General features: G+C 38.5%; 1 protein-coding gene across 8 annotated transcripts in view; it reads left to right on the top strand.

Moving 5' to 3' along the window:
• Positions 1-20,797, top strand: part of Clcn3 (chloride voltage-gated channel 3) — a 74,373-nt gene extending 53,576 nt beyond the window's left edge. For 5 of the 8 annotated variants that reach the window (XM_021171070.2, XM_029480340.1, XM_021171075.2 and 2 more), the window contains 7 exons: positions 575-655; positions 1,678-2,223; positions 3,847-4,033; positions 8,220-8,618; positions 12,024-12,240; positions 16,751-16,826; positions 18,419-19,969. In XM_021171070.2, the coding sequence (XP_021026729.1) occupies positions 575-655; positions 1,678-2,223; positions 3,847-4,033; positions 8,220-8,618; positions 12,024-12,240; positions 16,751-16,826; positions 18,419-18,577 (1,665 nt within the window). In that variant the 3' untranslated portion in view covers positions 18,578-19,969. Of the gene's footprint in view, positions 1-574; positions 656-1,677; positions 2,224-3,846; positions 4,034-8,219; positions 8,619-12,023; positions 12,241-16,750; positions 16,827-18,418 lie in introns of all 8 variants that reach the window. The other 3 variants (XM_021171077.2, XM_021171074.2, XM_021171076.2) reach the window with 2 other exon arrangements.
• The last annotated feature ends 1,133 nt before the right edge of the window (positions 20,798-21,930 follow it).

Here is a 21,930-nt window from a genome sequence, read left to right as displayed (position 1 = left end):
AGGAGTGCTGCAAGAGTGTGTGTGGAGTTTGTTCTTCCTTGAAACTGTCTTTACCACATAGTTAGTGACTCAAAGGGGCTGTTGTTTTTACTTTTAGACTATACTTCAGAGGGTTTAGGGGAGTTAAAATAGAAACTGTTTAATGGACTGCAACATCTTTCATAAGGGTTAGAGTAATGAGTGAAGCAGTTAGCTCCAAAATCTGGAGAAATGATATCCTACTTAAAAAATAAGCAAACATGTACCCGCATTCCACAGTTTCCTCTCTCCCCTCTTTGTACTAACATAAGTATTGAAGGTTGCCTGTATTCATTGCTTTCTCTTTATAGTACACTCATTGTATGTTTGGCATTAATGTTTTGACAGTATAGAAAAAGTGCAAATGAGTTTTAAATTAAAGCAGAAAAGAAAAAATAACTGTTTAGAAGAAATGAGTACTTGCCTTCCTTGCTTTGCAAGGAGGACATGTAGGTTAAGATCTGAAGTGGCCCTGGGATAGCATGGAATACAAGAGTTTGTTTGGTGTATTTGATTGGTAAGGGAACTTTAGAAACAAACTGCATCCTCTTCCTAGGTGCTGTCAGCTGCCTCAGCTGCTGGGGTTTCTGTGGCTTTCGGTGCGCCGATCGGAGGAGTTCTTTTTAGCTTGGAGGAGGTATGTAAAAAAGAATCGCATTAAAATTGTATCTTGGTGCACACTTTATTTTTATTGCTAGTATAATAGAACTTAAGATTTTAACTTTATTTTGTATATAGTTTTAAAGTAGTTCTCCATAAAAAAGGTTTTATACAAAACTGCTAACTACAGAAAATTGTTTTATCTTTTATTAGTTAATTTTTATTAATGTTTTATTTTTGTTAACATTTGTTTTGAATTCTGTGTATGGGATATGTGTTTGAGTTATATGCGGGTGAGTTGCAGGCTGTTGTGAGCCATTGGGTGGAGGTGCTGGGTGCCAAGCTTGAATTTTCTATAAGAGCAGTATCTGCACTTTATTGCTGACCCACCTCTCCTCCTCTCCTCCAGCCTTCTGCTTTAAACCTTTTGCTCATGTTTAGATAGTAGTAATTGTTTCTAGCTGAATTTCACATACTTACAACTAGCAAAATGTGAATTTCACTCAGTGGAGGCTTCTAAAACCTACCTACCTATCCGCTGGCTAAACTATAGCTGCGTTTTTATTTTTACTATTTTAAATCAGTTTGTAAGCCAAGTTTTAATGAAGTCTTATGTTTGCTTGTTTAAGGTTTGTATGATTGTTTCTTTTCTCTTTTTGTATGATTATTTCTTAAACAGTTACTGATGTCTAAGGAAATAATTTCATTGCTTCAATGGAATCTGTATTTTTTATAGAAGAGACAAATGAGCTCCATCTTTAATAGTTAACAAGAGTTACTAAGGAGATATTTATAGCTAACATAATTGTATTAGATATGAAACTCTTGGAAAACTAAACAGTTCTTGGTAGTCTAGATGATTATTAGACATTCATTATCAGTTATTGTGAATTTGTAGTTATGATAGTCAAAGAAAAAGCATCCCTTTTTAATTAGGACAAATCACGTAAATTCAAACTGCAATGAAGCTTGAGTTACTTAAAGTAAATTTTATATTTACTGAAGTTACAGTTACTCTGAAATAGATGATAGCACTAATTTTTCTTTTCTGTTTTTTAGGTTAGCTATTATTTTCCTCTCAAAACTTTATGGAGATCATTTTTTGCTGCTTTGGTGGCGGCGTTTGTTTTGAGATCCATCAATCCATTTGGTAACAGCCGTCTGGTCCTCTTTTATGTGGAGTATCATACACCATGGTACCTTTTTGAACTGTTTCCTTTTATTCTCCTAGGGGTATTTGGAGGGCTTTGGGGAGCTTTTTTTATTAGGGCAAATATTGCCTGGTGTCGTCGACGCAAGTCCACCAAATTTGGAAAGTATCCTGTTCTCGAAGTCATTATTGTTGCAGCCATTACTGCTGTAATAGCCTTCCCCAACCCATACACAAGGCTCAACACCAGTGAACTGATTAAAGAGCTGTTTACAGACTGTGGGCCGTTGGAATCCTCCTCTCTCTGTGACTACAGAAATGACATGAATGCCAGTAAAATTGTTGACGATATTCCTGACCGTCCAGCAGGCGTTGGAGTATATTCAGCTATCTGGCAGTTGTGCCTAGCGCTCATATTTAAAATAATAATGACAGTATTCACTTTCGGTATCAAGGTAAGTGCTCATGTGAGATGATACTGGAATAATGATATCTCCAAGACCTTACGTGTAGTAAGAAATGAAATTTCATCCAAATAATTGAACTTCTGAGACCAAAATCTGAAAAGGACTTATTGGTCTGATATCAAGAGGTTTCTAGTAACTTCTGGAGACTGTGGAACAGAGTCTGTTTTTCTGAACTTTCTAGATTCGAGAGGCTGCATCCCTTCCTTTGCTTATGTTCCCTTTCTTGCAATTCAAAGCCAGTCCTGGTTGGCCAGATCTTTCTCTTGTTTAATTCTTAGAAATCCCACTTTCAAATGAAAAAAAAAACTATAGGATTACTTTTAATCCACCCAGATAACACAGGATAATCTCTTGTTTTAAAAGTTAGCTGGCTAACAGTCCAGGAGAAACCATTATACTACCTTCTCTGCGCCACTGTCTTGTGTTAGCTTGAATTGGCACTGTGGTCTCAGATCAAGTTGCTAGATCTGTAATAGGACTCAGTCCATCAGGGACTTAGAGCTGTGAGCCCTGGAACATGCTTTTCTTGGACTCACTAACTACAGCTTTCTTATGAATACCCACATGGAGAAGCAGAGTCAATCACAAAGTCAGTCATGCCACCTGTAGTTCCTATGGCAGTTGATGATTGTAAGGGATGGCATACTTTCACAGACTGAGCTCATGTAGCGAGCGCAACAGCTTTATTTCTGTGAGGTTAGAAGGTTGATAGTTTTAAGATTGCTTTTATTTTGCCTTTTTAAATCCATTGAATATCAAACTTAAAAAAAAAAAAACAGAAAAAAAATCTTAGTTTTACTTTTATATTTCCTAGCAGAGTTAAAGAGGCCTTAAAGTTGTCCTGTCTAGGGATTGTTTTCCCCAGTAACTGCCCATGTTAACAGTAGAGTTACACCAAAGAGTCTCATTGGCTGTAGTTGGCCAACACTGAGGAAGCTGGAGGCAGGTGGCAGGCCCTTGTTAAGTCCTGGTCTCTGGCTGAAGGATTATAGCTGAAGATTGTGAAGTGTATTTTAATCCTTTGTGTTGTATATTCCTTTAACTGGCCCAGAACATGCCAATATGTTCTGTCCTTATTTTTTAAGAATCTCTAAAGATTTTTCTTTTTTAGTTGATTCACATGTATATTCCATTTAGAATATTGGGAATTCTGGAAACATCACTTGACGTATGCTGTAGCTTTTTAGGAGAAGTAACATCTGCTGTTTCTACCATTTGTGAAAGTAAAACGGAGGGACAATCTTGGGAGCTTACTGCTTCAGATGGAACAAATTTGGTTTTATGGGAGATACCTGTCTTTCTCCCCCACCCCCTTCCATTTTACTGTGGACGACTGAAAACTTTGTTAGAGACTAAGGATTTTTTAGGATAAAGGATGATGAATTTTGACTTAGAGAAGCTGCTTTATTCCTTTGTTACTGAAATCAAAGAATTACTAACCAACTATTTGATATAACAGGACTTTGTGATAGTTTACTCTGTGTAAGGACTTTAGAGTTTCATTAAGATACGAATGGAGACAATTGTTAGAAAAAATTCATAAGATCTAGTTTTCAGTCATGTGATTAGAGAACTGTTACCTCATTAAAAGTTCTTTCCTTGCTGTCACAGGTCCCGTCAGGCTTGTTTATCCCCAGCATGGCCATTGGAGCCATTGCAGGGAGAATTGTGGGGATCGCTGTGGAGCAGCTTGCCTACTATCACCACGACTGGTTTATCTTCAAGGAGTGGTGTGAGGTTGGGGCTGACTGCATCACTCCTGGGCTGTATGCCATGGTTGGGGCTGCTGCGTGCTTAGGTAATAGGATCGATTCTGTTTGCTTGTTTGTGGCTATTGGCAATCTGAGAAAAAAGAGCCAGTAGTAGACTAGACTCTTGTGGCTAGGAAGAAGATGATGCAAGGTAGAAGGAAAGAAACGTTTTAAAAGAAATGAAGCACTAATAGTCTTGTGTAGTACTGGATTTTGTTTTGTCTAAGAACATTTGTTTACTGTAAAAATGTAATAATAGTTACCATATTTATAATATCACATAATGCTTTATGACAGAAACCATCTTGGTACAACATAGCCTTAATCTGAATCCTATTCAAAGAATCTTGGTTTTTCACTGATAGAGATCTTAGTCTATGTGTAACAATTGATAGCAGCAGTGTTCCTAAAGTCAGCATTATAATGAAGCTTCAGAATAGCCTCACATTAAACTCTATAATAACTTATCAGCCTTAATAAAGATTTATCATATCAACTCTTTAGCATCTAAGTTACATTTGTAGAAAAGAAATGGTAACTTCATTTTAGTGACATAAAAGCAAAATAATAGTTTTAAATCTGTAAGAATCTGTTCATTGTCCTCTTTGGCTGAAAACTTGTTATTTGGTTTTATATTTAAATTTTCCACCAATTTTTGGTATAATATTGACTAACAGTTGGTCCTTTGACTACGATTTTGCTCAGCACTCAGAATCTGCAGAAGAGTAACATCAAATGAAATTAGAAATCATTTCCACCAAAGTAGCAAGTATTTAGCCTCCACATTCTCTTTAGCATTGAAGCAGGTAAGGTGAGAGGTGAGAGAAGACTGAAGTGTGGGCTGCCTCTAGGAAGAGTCCAGCAGCAAGAAAACAGCAGTGTGTACTGCCTGGGCTCACAGAGTGCAGGGCAGAAGTTAGAGGGACTAAGAGCTCAACTGTTTCAGGAAGGGCACAGTAGGAATTGGATTGTCTTCAAGGTAATTGGGTTTTTCGAGACAGGGTTTCTCTGTATAGCCCTGCCTGTCCTGGAACTCACTTTGTAGACCAGGCTGGCCTTGAACTCAGAAATCCACCTGCTTCTGCCTCCCAAGTGTTCCCAAGGTGCGTGCTACCACTGCCTGCCTGTTTAAAGGTAATTTTTAACTGAGAAGTTATACATTTATACATATCACCTTCATACTTCCAAAGCTTTGGTCAAGATCTATCTTTGAGGTAGCCCTTTTTAAAGACTATCAATCCACAGTTCTTTTATTTGGCTATGCCTTCGTTCCACTAGAATTATGAGCCTACTGATGACAATTTCAAAATCCACCAGTCTTTGAAATCTGATTCTTCAAGCAATTAACTTTAGGGTCATTTTCCATCAGACAGATTTGTCTGGTTCTCAATTCATGTTTAAACATGAATGAGTTAAAGTCATACTCATTTTTTAAAGCTGTATTTTGAAGAATCACAGGCTTTTGGGGATATGCTAAGATAAAACATATAATAGAGGGCTGGAGGTGGTTCAGTGAGCAAGAGCTCTTGGCATGCAAGCGTGAGGACCTCATTCTGATCCCCAGGGCCAATCCCAAAGCCAGGCTTGACTGCATTTCTGTGACCCCGGCATTGGAGGGTGGGCACAGGTGGGTTCTAGGAGCTCACTGGCTAGGGAGCTTTCCAGTGTGAGATCCTTTGTTAAAGGAATCAGGCAGAGTAGTAGAGGAAAGCAGCAGGTGTCCTCCTCTAGCACTGCCGTGTACCCACACGCATGCACATGTGCCACACACACACACACACACACACACACACACACACACACACACTTCTTTACTTTTGTCATGTAGCTCCTTCTCACAGACATAAGTCCTTGGAGTAATTCAGAGCCATAGTTATTACTCTTTGAGGCTTTCCCAGGGTACTCTGGTTATAGGAAGATTCTAATGCAAAGATAAATTTGTATGAAAATATATTTGGAATTCATAATTTGAAGAAATGTATTATGTAGTACATTTTGAATATTCTGGGAAACATTGAATTGGTAAGAACTAGATTATAAAAAGATTAGTATCTGAGGTTGCATCAGGATGAATTTGTATTTGAATTTGTTCCAATTTGTTTTAGAGTCTTGGTTTTCCATTTTTAGCTTGATGACTTTGAAAAAGTTCCTTTGGTTCTTTGATATTTACTTTTCTCATCTATAAAATGGAAATGCCAGTGTATCCCTTGATTGTTGTGAGAATTGTGTGAGATAGCATGCACATAAGGATGTGATCATGATTCCTGGTACAATAAGTTCTTAGTTTAATTCAAGAAAAAGCCTTTATAAACTGGCAAGGACATGCTGACATAGAGGAGGTGTGCACGTGATGTATGGCAGTCCTTGGTTTTTTTAGGTTAAGAAATTGAAAGGCTTACTGAACTGACAAGCACTGTGAGCTTCTTAAGTTACAGTTATGGATTTATTTTGGTGGTGTGTTTCAGAATATTGTTATATTTGCATATGGAGGTTAGTGGACAGTTTATGAAAATCAGTTCTCTACTTCCATGTGGGACATGGGGGTTGAGCTCAGAACATCATGTTTGTCAGCAACTGCTTTGCTTGCCAATCCATCTCACTGGCCAAGTTGTTAGGTCTTCTGACCAGAAGAGCAACACAGTGGAAATGACACTTAAGCCACTGTGTCTGTGCATGCCTGTCATCCCAGCAGAAATGGAGGCCAGCCTGGGCTGCATAGTAAGACCCTGTCTTTAAAAACACAAAGTAGTTGTGAAGTAGGTTGAAAGTAATGGGGTCTGAGAGTCAAGGAGGTAAGATAAAGTGCTATGAGAATGAGAGCACAGGGACTGAGAGATGGCTCATCAGTCAGGAGCACGGGCTGCTCTTCCAAAGACCTAGGTTTGAGTCACAAAACCTCACATGGTGGTCCATAACTGTTGGTAACTCCAGTTCCCAAATATCAGAAATCCTCTTCTGGCCTTCAGGTGCTCAGATGTAATACTCAGGCAAACAGTTACACATAATAAAATATATCTCAAAGAAGATTTTTTTAAAGGAGCATACTTTTTTTTTTTTTAATGAAAGAATAATTTGGGTCTTCGGCTAGTTTATTAACAATGAGAATCCTGAGAAAAGGACTCAGGTATCTTAGAGAAGAATTCAAATCTGTAGAGGTGAACAGTTGAGATATTGGAATAAAACTTTAGGTTTCAAAAAGAATCACCTAGATTGAGAGGAAGTGTGTGCAAGAATTTGGGATCAGAGAATGGCCCTTCCTTGGTAAAGAAGAGAAATGTGGATTTCATGCGTGTGTTGTTTTCTTTGGTAGCTACTTAAAAGTCTATCTGTAGTTGACAGAACAAGTAGTCAGGTGTGGTGTGCAGGACAGGAGTCTAGCAAAGGCCAGGGAGGAGTAGAGGGACTAGGACAGAGAGATGACAGCTGAGAATGCTCATCTGAGGAAAGCAGGGGACTTCCTGGCCCTCCTCCTCCACCTCCTTCTTGGGATGTTGGACTCAAACTCAGATCCTTGCACAAGCTACGTAAACACCCTACCCAGATCAAATGAATTTTATACCTAACGTTATCACTTACACTGTTAATAAGTCACAAGGCTTCAAAATATTTTACACATTTTGAAAAGACATAAGGAATTTTATTTAATATTCTACATATACATACACACACAATTTCTAAACTGGTAGCAAGCAAGAAAGCTGTGATGTGCTTACTTGTATTTAAGAAGTTATAGTAAAGCCAGGCGGTGGTGGCGCACACCTTTAATCCCATCACTTAGGAGGCAGAGGCAGGTGGATTTCTGAGTTCGAGGCTAGCCTGGTCTACAAAGTGAGTTCCAGGAGAGCCAGGGCTACACAGAGAAACCCTGTCTCGAAAAACCAAAAACAAAAAAAAAGTTATAGTAAACTTTTATAATAGTGAAATTTTTCTTTGCTTCAGCCGTAAATCAAAATGGCAAAGTCTCTTTTCTTGCTCAGCTTGTTGTTTGTTTTTTTAATGTTAGAAAAGGTTTACAAGTGTTATAATCATCTTCCATGGTATAGCCAGATGGATTTTTCTCCAGATCGTCTCAGGATAACGGTTATTATCCTGAGAGAAGTCGTTTTGAATGATAATGCTTTTCACTGATAAGAGCTGTCTCGATTTCCTGCTCACCTGCCTAGTATGAGACTCTAGTATCTTGTCCTGGTGAGAGTCCTGCCTTTCCTGACCACTGGTGTTCATTTCTTTCAGGTGGTGTGACAAGAATGACTGTGTCTCTGGTGGTTATTGTTTTTGAACTTACTGGAGGCTTGGAATATATTGTTCCTCTTATGGCTGCAGTAATGACCAGTAAATGGGTTGGTGATGCCTTTGGTAGGGAAGGTATTTATGAAGCACACATCCGACTAAATGGGTACCCTTTCTTGGATGCAAAAGAAGAATTCACACATACAACCCTGGCTGCTGATGTCATGAGACCTCGAAGAAGTGACCCTCCCTTAGCTGTTTTGACACAGGACAATATGACAGTAGATGACATAGAAAACATGATTAATGAAACCAGCTATAATGGCTTTCCTGTTATAATGTCAAAAGAATCTCAGAGATTAGTGGGATTTGCCCTCAGAAGAGACCTGACTATTGCAATAGGTACGGCTTTGACAGACAACTTCATGAATGTATATGTCTTGTATGTAGTACATTTTAGGTGGAGAAAAAGCAATGATGTTTAATTGGTTGGGCTTTCAGGGGCAAGTGATGTTAGTTTAAGTCTTGTGTTCTGTAGGAAAGCAATGTATGCTTCAGTGGTTACTTTTCTGCCCTGTGATAGGAAGGCCAGTGAGAGCTTTAATCTCTGTCAGCAACTCTAAATTTTCTTCCTCATGATGTCAGAGGTGAGAAAGAGACTCATTAAGCCATTGATCTGCTATTCCATAGATTTTTGGGCAGTACCTTGAGCTAGAAATGTCAAACAACCCTCAGGTGTTACAATCCTTCCCGTTTTCTAGCATTGCTGCTAGTCACCAGCCCAAGAAAAGGGGAAAAGGTCTTAAAAGAGCTTTGGAGTTCCTAAAGACAGGGAAAGGAATGGCCAGGGTTTGAAGCCATGACACATTTAGTAATTCATATTCCTACCTGCTGTAGAGAGATACTGACTTCAACTTTTGTCACTTGACAGAGAGACTGTTGCACAGGAAATAATGTTGGTTTAGAGGAATATACCTGAAATATCAAGATGTGGCATCAGAAATCTTCCATCACAAGATGAATTTTGAACATATCTTAAATATTTGCCAGTATATCTTCTGTAAACTTTAAAAAAATTAATTGAAAAATCAGTTCTGTACAGTATATATATATTTGTCCATGCTCAACAAAATAGGATATTTGAAATACCACAGAATTTTTTGAGCCCAGACTGGCTTCCTCAAAAATCTCTATGTAGCTGAGGATGACTTAATTCTTGATCATCCTCCCTCCACCTCAACTTCTTAAAATGACCCATGTAAGGCAAAGAGGCTGGACGTCCACTTCTGCTACCTTCTGTCACACAAGGGCACTCGAAAAAGTACGCCTTTTTTTTTTTTTTTTCTTAGATAGAATTAAGCATTTTTGGGTAGGGATGCAGCTCAGTTGGTAAATGTGTCTAGCACCAGGCTCTGGGTTTGCTCCCTGCACTGCAGTAAGTAAAAGCAAAACCAACTTTTCCGTTATAAATGTGTTGGTTAAATGTATTAAATGCTACCTCAGAGGCGCAGGGCGTTTCGTTCTCACATTAAGGAGTGGAATTACAGGCTTGCTCTTGAATTAACTTGAGAAAGAGCAAGGTCAAGGTTGAATTCTCTACTTGTCACTGTGTCTGGAGCTTATGGTTTTTGGCTTATCTGTCACATGTGTGCATACATGTGTCTGTCTGTCTGTGTCTGCTTGAATTCTGTTCTGTGTATCTCATTGTCCCTCTTGCTATGTTTTGTTGTATATCTGTCTCTGTGTTGGTGGTGTCCCTACCAAAAAGCTTTGCTCTGGGTTTCTTTTTTTTTTTTTTTAATTTNTTTTATTTATACGAGTACACTGAAGCTGTTGTCAGAAACACCAGATCCCTTTACAGATGGTTGTGAGCCACCATGTGGTTGCTGGGATTTGAACTCAGGACCTCTGGAAGAGCAGTCAGTGCTCTTAACCACTGAGCCATCTCTCCAGCCCCTGCTCTGGGTTTCTTGAACAGCACAGAAAGCATGGCACAGGAAAGGGATAAGGGTGCTTTATAAAATCTGAGAGTTTTGCAAGGGATTCACTTACTTCAGCTGACCTAGAAGCACTCAGAAAAGCAAGCATAGCTGCAGATGTACTGTTACCAAATAATATCTGTTCCTAGCATTCATGGCAAATATTGCCTGTATAAAGCTATTTTTCAATTGTTTGCTCTTTTCAGGAAATTACTAACCCAGTCTACATGTACAGGCATACATTACTCTGGTCAGGAGCATGGAAGAATAGTATGTAATTTAAGATTAAAGCTGTGCTTTAGCTTAGGTTGTAAAAGCTGACTACATGGAAGAATTGAAGACAAATAAAGTTGTTATATTGTTCTCTTAAAAGGCAAGTTAAACAGGCTGAAGACTACACAACAAGAAATCAGCTTAATTTCAGTTTTTTAAGTGACCTCAAGATGCATTAGTAACTCAGAAGTTCCAGTCTCTTTGAATACAAGAGACATTTTCATAAAATGTATCGCCACATCTAAATGTTTGAATATTTAGTTATTTTCATTGGTGATATAGTTGTTATTATTTATATATTTAACATTTTAACTATTTGATACCACATTGTTACTGTTGTTTGTATTAATAGATTATTGTAACTACAGTTATTTATAAAATGTTTGCTTTTTATACTTGAGTATTAAATGATGTGCACACCCCTATTACAGTATTCAAGCATGCTAAGTCTGATTGTCTCCTCCTGATAACCTACTGCGTGTAAAAGCTGCACTTTCACTCTTCATACTCTTGCTATTATTGACGTCATGCTTCCCATCATATTCTGTGTCTGCCTCCATTATGCATATCCGCTGTTGCTGTTTACATTGGACATTCAGTTGTCACGCACACGCTGTTAGGTGCATTCGTACAGTCTAAAAGCAACATAGGAAGCATTTTTAAAGAACCGTTTATGTTGGTCTCTTTCATACCATGACTGTACTTGTCAGGTGGCTGGTTCACAAGCCATTGGGACCTCACTTAGTGCCTGGTACCCAGATGTGTGACAGCATAGCTGAGTATAGCTTTAGTGGCCAGAAAGAGGAAGAAGCCTGGTAGCATTCACTTCCAAGCAGTAGTTTTCCCTTCTTCCCAGTCAGACTGTAGTTTATTATTTTGGCTTAAATATTTTGTAGCAAAATTTATGGTCAAAATATTTTCACTATAACTAATAGTATATTTATACCACACATAGTATTCAGTAATGTTTGTCAAAAGACCAAGTACAAGGCTGCATGCCTTTCATTTGCATGTTCTGCCCATGTTTCATGTCTCAGGTTGCCATTTTCCTGAGTGTGGTCGCTTTCTGTCCTTTCACCTTCTGTCTTACACTCTCAAAGGTGGGAGAAGAAACGGGGCACATTGAAGGGGAGGAGAAATTGATAGAGCCTTTATGGAGTGTAATTGCACAGTAGTGGGGTGACAGCAAGACAGAGCAAGGGTGAGCGGCTTTAGTCTCCAGTGCAGAATAAATTGCTCAACATAGGCGGACTTCAGTTGATGATGGACTCTGTAGTAAAGTGTTCTTGTGATGATGTCTACAGGTTTTAAATAAAATTCCAATTTCAAACCTGCTTCCATGTTTCTGAAGGTAGAAAATAATAGTTCAGCACCATTGAAAATCATACCAGAATAAAACTATAGGAAATTACTGTTAAGTTCTTTGTCAGTCAAAAAGGAGAGGGACCAGAAGTCATAGAACACACTGTTTTTATTGTCAGAATAAGCAAAGTTGCCTATAAGAAAAGAAAATCCACCAATTGAAAATGGATCCTCGTCTCTCTCTCTTTTTCAGAAAGTGCCAGAAAAAAACAAGAAGGGATTGTTGGCAGTTCTCGGGTGTGTTTTGCACAGCATACTCCATCTCTTCCAGCAGAAAGTCCGCGGCCATTAAAACTGAGAAGCATCCTTGACATGAGCCCTTTTACAGTGACAGACCACACCCCAATGGAGATTGTGGTAGACATCTTCCGAAAGCTTGGTCTGAGGCAGTGCCTTGTAACTCACAACGGGTAAGTGTAACACTACAGAAGACAGCTGACTCACTGTAATTAATGCTCCTTACTGATGGAGTCTTTTCAGGGTAGAGTCCGAGTCAGCTCCCAAGTGGGAGTGTCTGGCTTACAGTTATAAATGTAGATCAGTCACGCTTCACACTTGCCTGAGAGTAAGAGGATATTGTATTTCACAGTCAGAGAAGAAATAGATAGGGAGACATCTCCACATAAAGAGCTTTTTGAACTTGAGGTGTTTCTTTCCTGGGGGTAGGGAGCATTGACAAAACCATTTTTCTTTTTGTATTTCCTTTTTATTTATAGGGTTTTTTGTACCTCTTTTTCCAGATATTTTGGTATGTGCTATTTGAGCCAGTATTTATCGTTAATGAAATAATATGTGAAAATTTGCAGTTTAATTAAAAATCTATAACTCTGGTTTTTCTTCTTACCTATTTATTTATTTATCTATTTATTTTGGTCTACCTTCTCTAAAACAAATCAGACCCATAAACTGAACTGTTAGTTACTTAAAACCATTCATGTATTGAGGGCCTTTTATTTCCATATTTTATTTTTCTTCGCTGAATTTTAAATGTTTTACTTGTTGATTTTTGTTGCTGAGACGGGGCCTCACTGTAGTTGGAGCTGGCCTTGAGTCTGTGACCCTTGTGAACTTCAGGGACACTGAGATTATGGTTATTTGCTTGCTTGCCAGTGACTTGTTGGAATTCATAGAACATTTCGTGTGAAATCTTGCAACAGAAATGTTAGGGAAGGGAAACATGTTTTTCTGGGTTTGTTATGAACCCGTGGCTCACCCTGAATAAAGTGAAGCTGATTAAATACTGTAGCATACACATCAGAGAATCACAACTAATTTTATCTTTTTAAAGTTTTGTATAAAACCTTGTGGGTAACAGAACGTATGAGCCCTCTCTAGGAAAAGGTGGCATTAAAAAACAAAACAAAAAACAAAAGAAGACAACTTACTGAATACTTTGACACCTTTTCTCATCATCGTAAAGCTCAGAAAACCAGGTAGGTCAGGTTCTGTTTGACAGGTGTAATGACGTTTTCAAATTAACTCCCCAGCTCACAAAATCCCAGAATCCTGCTATAGCATAGTTTACTGACAGAATATTCTTTCTTCATGATTTCTTAATCTCTTAAAACATTTTCTGGGCCTCTACATTATACCATATTGGGTTAGGAACAGCAGTATATCATAGTTATTTATTCTACTTAAAACAACACGAAGCAGAAAGTGGGAATATTAGAGCCACATTGGGTGTTTACCTTCTAGAGTGTGATAGAGATAAATCAGAGGTGTTTTATAAAATACTATTGTCTACTGTTTTATTTTGTTTGCTCTTACCTGATTTTTAAAAATGCTACCAAATTTCTTTGTTTAAAATTTGATAAATCAAGCTTTGCCTCAGGCCCTTTGTGCAATTATATGGCTTGCTTGGAACCGAATGTGAGTTTTCTTAAGCCACTGTTGGCTTTGAGTTCCCTGGGCCTGGCTTAGGTTCTCTTTTGCACCGACAAACACCAGTTCTGTTCGGTTCTGTTCAGTTCTTGTGGTTAAATTAGTCTACTGTGTAGATTAATTTTTATATGTCACTTTAGTGGTTAATTGACAGGATTTCGGCAGTTATAGACTTTAAAAAGGATTAAATTATTTTTTAGGGGGACAAGAATTAGTTACATACAGTTTTATCTGCTGCCGCTGGCATAGAAACAAAGTGAAGGAACTTTCCTCCAGGGTCATGTCTCACAGCCTTGATCATATTTTCCTTAGTTCACAGAAATACATTTGGAAAGAAAAGCTCATTTGGGGAGGAAACCCTTGACTTTATTGTCTTGAACTACTGAGTAGGGAGGCGTTTTATTCTCAAAGTGGCTAAAACTGAGGAAAGACAGCATGCTTTAAAGTGAAGACTGGAGTTCAGGTAGTTCTTGTCTTCCTTCTTCGTGTAGTACCTTACTTAGCAGTGGAGAAGACCTATTTGGGGGAATTAAGATGCAGCAAACCAGGGACTCTCGGTCCAGGTAAAAAGAGTGGAGAAGTAATGAGAACAGATACAGACAGGATGTCATGTCAGTGTCGTCCCATATTTTATATGCTAACAGAACATCTCTGTTTGTTTAAGAAACCCTAGTTCTCACAGTTTAAAGGACAAACAGGCGAGTAGTAAAAGTTGCTAGACGTTTATGTGACTGATAAGTTTGAGAAGTATTGAATTAAGTTATTGCTGAAGATTTCTTTGGACTTTGAAGATGTTGATGGCTTTTGATTCTCCAGCTGTCAGTAATGAAATCATAGCTTACCTAGTTTGCCTGAAAATGCTGACATTTTTTGGTGGGGTGATGCACTGTTGGAATTGCTGTTTCTTAGAGCATACTTTGGGAAATGCCAGTTTCTAAAGCCTTACTAACTTCCACATCATTATTTGTAAACTTCAGATTGCTGATAGATCAGAAACATTTTGCGTTGAGGTTTTTTTTTTTTTTTTTTTTTTTTCATTTCATTCTTTAAAACTGAAAGAGCAACCCTGAAACTAACTTCATCTTCTCAAGTCAGTCTTGACTGGTGAAGAGGAACTTTATGACCAGTTTTTCCTCTCCTAAAAATTCTGCATGAGAAAGTTCATAAATGTTCCAGTGTATCCAAATGCATACATGTGTATACTCCTAAGTGTGCTGCCTTGTCTGTGCAAATATGTCATGTACCTCATCCTGTCAGACACTGACCGAGCTTACTAATACAAATGGGAAGCTGAAATTAAGCAAAGCACACACAAGAATCAAACTGCTCTTACTATATTTAAGTGCTAAGAATCCCACATCGCCTAACCATAAAAACCTATAGACTTTATAGCTTTAAGAAATAACCTTGTTTTTTATTATTATATATTAGTTGTACAAAATCATGAAATTCATTACATTTCATACATGTGTACAATATACTTTAAACATAGTCACCACCAACCCCAAATCTAAAACAACAACAAAAAACCCCCCTCAAAACCCTCAAGTGTTTTGCCCAAGGACATTCCTCTAGGGGACAAATGCACATTTCATACAGTACAGGTTTGAGCTTTCTGGGGAGGTCAGTCACATGCTCTGAAAACTTCACACCGTTGTTTTAAACAAAACAATGTGAATATGCTTCCTGCCTCTCTAGCCCCAGCTATTGTTTCATGAGGGAAATGTTTCTAAATATTTTCAGATTGCTTTCAAGTCCCATAGTGACTCTTTGTACACAATTTTGGTGGGGTATGGTGGCACACACCTTTAAGTCCCAGCACTCAGGAAGCAGATGCCACTCTGGGTTCAAGGGCAGCCTGGTCTACAGAGCGAGTCCCAGGGCTACACAGGGAAAGCCTGTGTCACAAAAAGAAAAGGAAGGGAAAGGAATGAAAAAGGGAAAGGGGGAAAGAGAAAAGGAAAGGAAAGAAAGGAGGAAGGAAGGAAAAGAAGGAAAATAAATCAGATATTTCCAAGGCAGCTTAACAGGAAAGTTGACTTAAGCAGACAGATCATTAAGGAAATGCCTGATTATTCTGAAGGCATTTTAGAAGGGCTTCTGAAATTTATATCATCACATATTGTAGGCAAATTCATTTATTTTTGGAAAATAACTATCAAGGTACTTAATAATTAAAAGTAGTCTAGTTACAAGTATCTTCATGAGAATTTATGAGAATTTTTTTGTAAGATGTGATGGTAATGACATAAACTGAGAAAAATTACTTAGAAAAATATGCATTAAAACTCATTTTGAGTACCCATGAATGTTTTATTACCATCTCTTAAGAAATGAGATTCAGTTCCTGAAAATGAGGTCGGTAGTATTTACATGTATTCTTCCTTAATTGGATTTCCAAATAAATAGTTAAGGTCTAGGAGATTTCTTAAGTCTTCTCATTAGCCGGGCGTGGTGGCGCACGCCTTTAATCTCAGCACTCGGGAGACAGAGTCAGGCGGATTTCTGAGTTCGAGGCCAGCCTGGTCTACAGAGTGAGTCCCAGGACAGCCAGGGCTAAACAGAGAAACCCTGTCTCAAAAAACCAAAACCAAAAGGGGGGGGTGGCTTTCTGACTAAGCCCCTCCTCTCCAGCACACACAGTGGGTAGGTTGTTACCTCAGAAACTGAGAGCTGGTCATCCAGGGAAAGAACACTGAAAGTAGTCCCAAGTGTGGCGGCCGGTAGCTGTGTGTCATTACGTTTCTTTTTCACTTTTATTCATCTCCATCGTTAAAATTTAGTCATACTTTCATTATTTTGATTTTTAATTTAAAAATAAACTCAACCACTAAAAGTAGTATTGTGTCACCTTTTAAGTTAGTAGAATGTCTGAAAATGGAACCTAGATTCTTAAACCATCTTATTTTTATCTCAAGTTCATGAGGAACATTCTTACGGTTTATGTTTTATTTCCTTCTCTCATTCTTTATCATTATGATTGGAACCTCCTTCAGTTTAATTTCTCACAGTTATTAGCATAATAATCTGTTTCAGGATTGTCTTGGGGATCATCACAAAGAAGAACATTTTAGAGCATCTCGAGCAACTAAAGCAGCACGTGGAGCCCTTGGTGATTAGCTGTGTCAGCTGTCCTCACTAGACACCCTAGAAGTCAGGAGGCATGAAACTTGTGAACTGTTCAGTTCTCCCTGCCACAGTCCCACCCTGCTGCCAGTTATACTGGTGTCTGCCCCGATGTCTGTGAGACAAATTTAGATATACTGTCTAAAATTGCATTCTTAGAAAGTAAGCAGCAACTAACATCTCTCATCAGAATTAGTTACAATTAAGTCCTGCTGACAGTTGGGTAATGCGGAGAACATTATTGGACTTGTTTAAGCATGAAAAGTCTGTCTACCCTAGTGGATTCACCAGTCTCAGAAGACTCCTGACTGGTTAAAAACTGCCAACCCTGTCTGCCCCAGCTCTTCACCTCCAACCCCCCCCTTTTTTTTTTTTTGCTTCCTAATCTGTGATCATGTGAATCTAAGCTGCTTTGTGACTTGAACTGAGCTTAGCAGCAGAAGTGCTGACCAAGTCCATTGTGAACTGGCACCCTAACTGGAGCACAGTGCAGAGATCAGCTCTCAAAGCATTTGTTCTGTCTCTGCTACCCTTATAGATTCTCAGTCAAAATGTGTGTCCTCCATTTCGTTATGGGTTGTCCATAGCTCCTGTGTGTGCCCCTTTGTTCCGTGTTTCTAGACTGACATAGGTAGCTTCTGTCTTAATAGGCTTTATGTCTTAGTGGTGTCATTGATTAGAGATACAGTTTTGATTTGTGCATAACAAATTGTGTGACTTTAACAATTAATACCTCAAATTATTTTGACCTGCAATTCTCATAATTATATGAAACCTGTCCCCATTTGTTTAAGTATGTATTTCTATTGTATGCTAATATTTCACAAGTGTTTCATGCATCCTTTTTAAAACTACTAACCAAATATAGTAGCTTCTCATTCATTCTGCTTTCTGCTTCACCTATAATAATCTTTTAGGATTGCCTCTTGATTTCTTACCTACTGTTTAATGTAAACATTAACATCCAAAACTTTCAATAAAGCACTGTATCTTCTTTGGGGGGAGCACAAAATTGAAAAGCAGAAACCCTAAGTATGCTTTCAGAACCCTGGGTTGTCACACTGTCAAGTCTGGGAGGAGAAGCTCTGCGTAGATCATTGGTTATGTGTCTCATCTCAATTGGATGTGCTTTCAGGAATAGTCTGCATACAACTAGGCAAATTATTTCTTAAAGATTTTGGTTCTACAAACTATTGCGGTTTTAAATTGTTTTCTAATATAATGGCAATAGGTTCCTTTTCAAACTGGATCAGTATTATTTTCTGTTCAAACATCTTCCCAGTTTTTGCTACTTTTTTGTTGGCATACTTGAATCAGAATAGCTCTGCTTCAGTGAGGCCTGTGTCCTCAGCCCCAGTGGGAAGGACCTCACACTCTAAGTGGCCACAGTATTTTTTGTCAGAGGATGGTTGCTGGGTAATTTCATTGTCTTTGCAGTAAAACACCTTTTAAAATAAGCATAATCAGGCTGCTTGCTTTGCTCTCTATTCCTGTCAACAAAAAGGATTTATCCATAGATTTAGCTCCTCTTGTCTTTTCCCTTTTATTTTAATAGCTTTTTCTGTTTATCCTTTTCAGACGCCTCCTTGGCATTATAACAAAAAAAGATATCCTCCGTCATATGGCCCAGACGGCAAACCAAGACCCCGCTTCAATAATGTTCAACTGAGTCCTGTAGATGAGGACAGAGAGGAGACAGAAGAGGAAGTTCGTTTGTTGAATAGCACAATTCTTTAATCTGCGGGACTCGTCCACTTTTTTTCTTCTTTCAAAAAAAAAACAAAACAGGAAAGGAAATACAAGGCCAGCTTTGCAACCCGGTTTGCAAATAATGCTGGGAGAGCAGAGGGATTGTTTGGGGAGGGAGAAGGAAGAGAGTGAGGGATTTCCCTAGCTAACTGGAACAGTAATTCATCTCATGTTGCTCTGCACCGTCTGCACTCACTGAGGCTATGCAGTGTGAGTGCAGGCTTGAGCCTCCATGGAGCCGTCACTGGGATCCTGAAGCATCTGGCGCTTATATCAGCACCACAGAGACGCATTACAGTCCCTATTTCTGGAGGGATTACTTTGAATTGAGCCATCTATTAAGACTGCAAGGTCTTGCCCTTTTATATCAGAACTGTTGTGTTAAACTCATGAATTGTATAGTTAAGCATCACCTTTCTACATTCCAAAAGAGCTTCTCTCTCCTCCCTTCCCCTTCCTCCTCTCGAGCTGTAACAAAACCTCTTTGGTGTGTCCTTTTGAAGCAGTCCTTTCTCATATTGAGATGTACTGTGATTTTACTGACGTTTCATCACAAGAAGGGAATGTTTCTTGTGCCATTAACCATGTAGTCTGTACCATCACTAAAGGCTTGGAAATGTGTGCACACACCACTGCTGGCCAAGCAGGGAAAATCTGGAGGTGTGAATGAAATCCCCCAGCTTGTGTGCTGTGTGGTTCAGAATCTAAAACAAACTTGACTCTAATCAGTTTTATTTTTTCCTCTCAGACTTTATGGATAATGTGACCTAGTCTTATGCAAATTCTCTATTTCTGAGATTACTACTATGACAGAGAAGTGCTGTTCAGCATAATGAAAGCAAACGCTGCTGCCGTGACTGTAGAGAGGGAAGGATTCTGTTTAGCTGTACCTGGTATTAATTGCATGTTAAACACTGGAATTTTGTTCTTCAAATTAGATCATTCTTTTATTTCAGGATGTTTCACTGCTGACACTGGAGATGAACTGTAATTCATAACTTGCACTAAATGTATATTTCTTTTCTTAAAAATTTACCATTTTTATTTATATTTTTATGGATTAAAATTTATAAAATGCAGATCAGTTAATATTGCACATAAATAATTTTACCTTTTTAATGTGACTTTTTTTATAGACTAATTCTAACTTACAAATATGGAGGTATGAGTAAAGGTTACCGTGGGCACAAGGGTTTAAGAAGAGGTAGTCATGTCCGTGATCCAGAGTACATATGATACCTTCTGATTTCTCACTGCCATCTCCTGGGCTATGACCTTTGACCTGTCCATCTTGAACACAAACTAGAAAGTTGAAAATACCATAAATTACTAGTAGTAGATTAAAGCCAAACCTTTTTTTTTTTTTTTTTTAAAGAAAAATCAATCAAAAATGAAATCAAGAAAATCACAGTGTGGTTTTAACCTTTGAGTCACTGGGTCGGTCACAGCCATCCCTGAAGTGTTCTGTGATGATTTCAGTAGATATGGTGCACGTTTTTACAGATTAGTTATAATGTACCTCAGAGTATAAGGAATTGATATTGGCAGTGTTTTAATCGTGGTCTTAATTTCCAACTGGCAGAGGGTGTTTACTCACTAGACTGCCCAGATAGTCTTCAAGTATGCATTTTTCAAAGGCCAAATGCATTTGTGCGGACAGATATTTTCTGAAACAACTGGCATGAGCCATTTTTAATAAATATGAAATCACATTAGGTCTGTATGATCTTGAAGACTTAGAAAATCAGGAAGCCATATTAGAGTGATCCAAAGTTCCCCAAAATTGCTGTCTGCCAGTGATATTTTGTCTTTTTACTCCTGATGGATTTCAATATTCTTCGTTGTTCTTTGGCTAAATAGAGTGAACTCATTTTTAATGATACTTCTGTGGCTCTTAAAGTATACCTGCAATATGGAAGACACTGCTGGGCACTAACTCTCCAGCACTGCTGATTGGTGGCTCAGCCCCTTCTGGGTTCCAAGTCTTCAAAGGAGACGCCAGTTTCTTTGTAGTTTAACAGGATGGAACTGAACATGATTTTTTCCCCCCACATTTCCTTTTCTTTCATATTCTGGTTTCATGACCCATCTTCAGAGAGTGACATTTCAGGATCCATATTAAAGCATTCATTTTCTTTGTTACATTTCTCTATCTGATGTGTCTTACTGCTGAAACACATGAAAAGTGCCGTGTTTTTAATGCGTTCAGAGGTTTGGGGTTTGATTTTTCTTTCTTTTGGGTATTACTATCTGTTCTGCTTTTCTCTTTTCATAAAGGTTTGGTTGATTTCCAACCAAATAAGATAGTGGATACCATGAACTACATGTGCCTAGCTAATTGGCAAACTTATTGACCAATATACTAAGTGCAGCGCCTCATTTGAGTACCCTTTTTGAGAAGGTATGATGAAAATGGGCGAGTGTGTCAGCATCTATTAATAATCGTTTTTGGTTTTGGTTCATGAAGAATGCTTAGTTTGTTAACCTGTGATGTTGCCTAGAGCTGTATTTATCTGTTTTTATTTATACTAGTGTAGTAAAAGCTGCATATCATTACAGTAAAAATGATTACTGTGATGAGTTAAGATCTATTAAAATCTCTACTTAAATGTGTGGTTTGGCTTTTAATTGCACCTGTACCAGCAGCTCTTCCTTTGCGCAGCCGCACTGTGCAGTCAGTGTAAGCCAGCATGATTGAGAATGCGTGTACACTGTACTGCAACAGGCTAGGGCTCCCAGTTGGCAACACAAAAGATTCCAGTTCAGTTTGAAAATGTTTGTTCTTAGAAGAACAATTACACTGTCTGCATGAAGAGAATGACTTTACATTCTTAAAAACAATCTCCTTAGAAATAAATACATAAACAGACCTGCTTTAAACTAGGGTTAAGAGACACTTGAAGTTTCAGTTCTCTGATAGTAAGCAGTTAGTTAAGGGGGAAACACCACAGGGGCAGGATAAAGCTTTTATCATCTATGTTCCACTTACAGTTTACTGGAAGTTAATTGTGATGAAAATGGTATTATTTCTAGAGATAGCAAGGATTTGTGATCTGCTCAAGAGAACTGCAGTTCTCTGGAATAGGTGCAAATTTAGGTTTTTAGGATGATGACAGAATGGCATGGACTGGAAAAGGCTACAGGGATCAGTGCCACCTAAGGGGTTTAGACATTAGGTTGTGTCTATCTTGTGTGTACATAAAAGGGGGCATGTGCATACCATCACATGCATGTGGGGGTCAGAGGACAACCCTCAGTGGCCAGTTACCTCCTGCCAACATGTGGGAGCCAGAGATCAAACTCAGGCTTAAGGCCTGCTGGAAAGTTCCTCTGCCCACTGA

The sequence above is a fragment of the Mus caroli genome, chromosome 8 (genome assembly GCF_900094665.2).
Source record: "Mus caroli chromosome 8, CAROLI_EIJ_v1.1, whole genome shotgun sequence".
NCBI lineage: Eukaryota > Metazoa > Chordata > Mammalia > Rodentia > Muridae > Mus > Mus caroli.
Note: the sequence above shows the minus strand (reverse complement) of the source record. Positions and strands in the feature narration are given on the sequence as shown.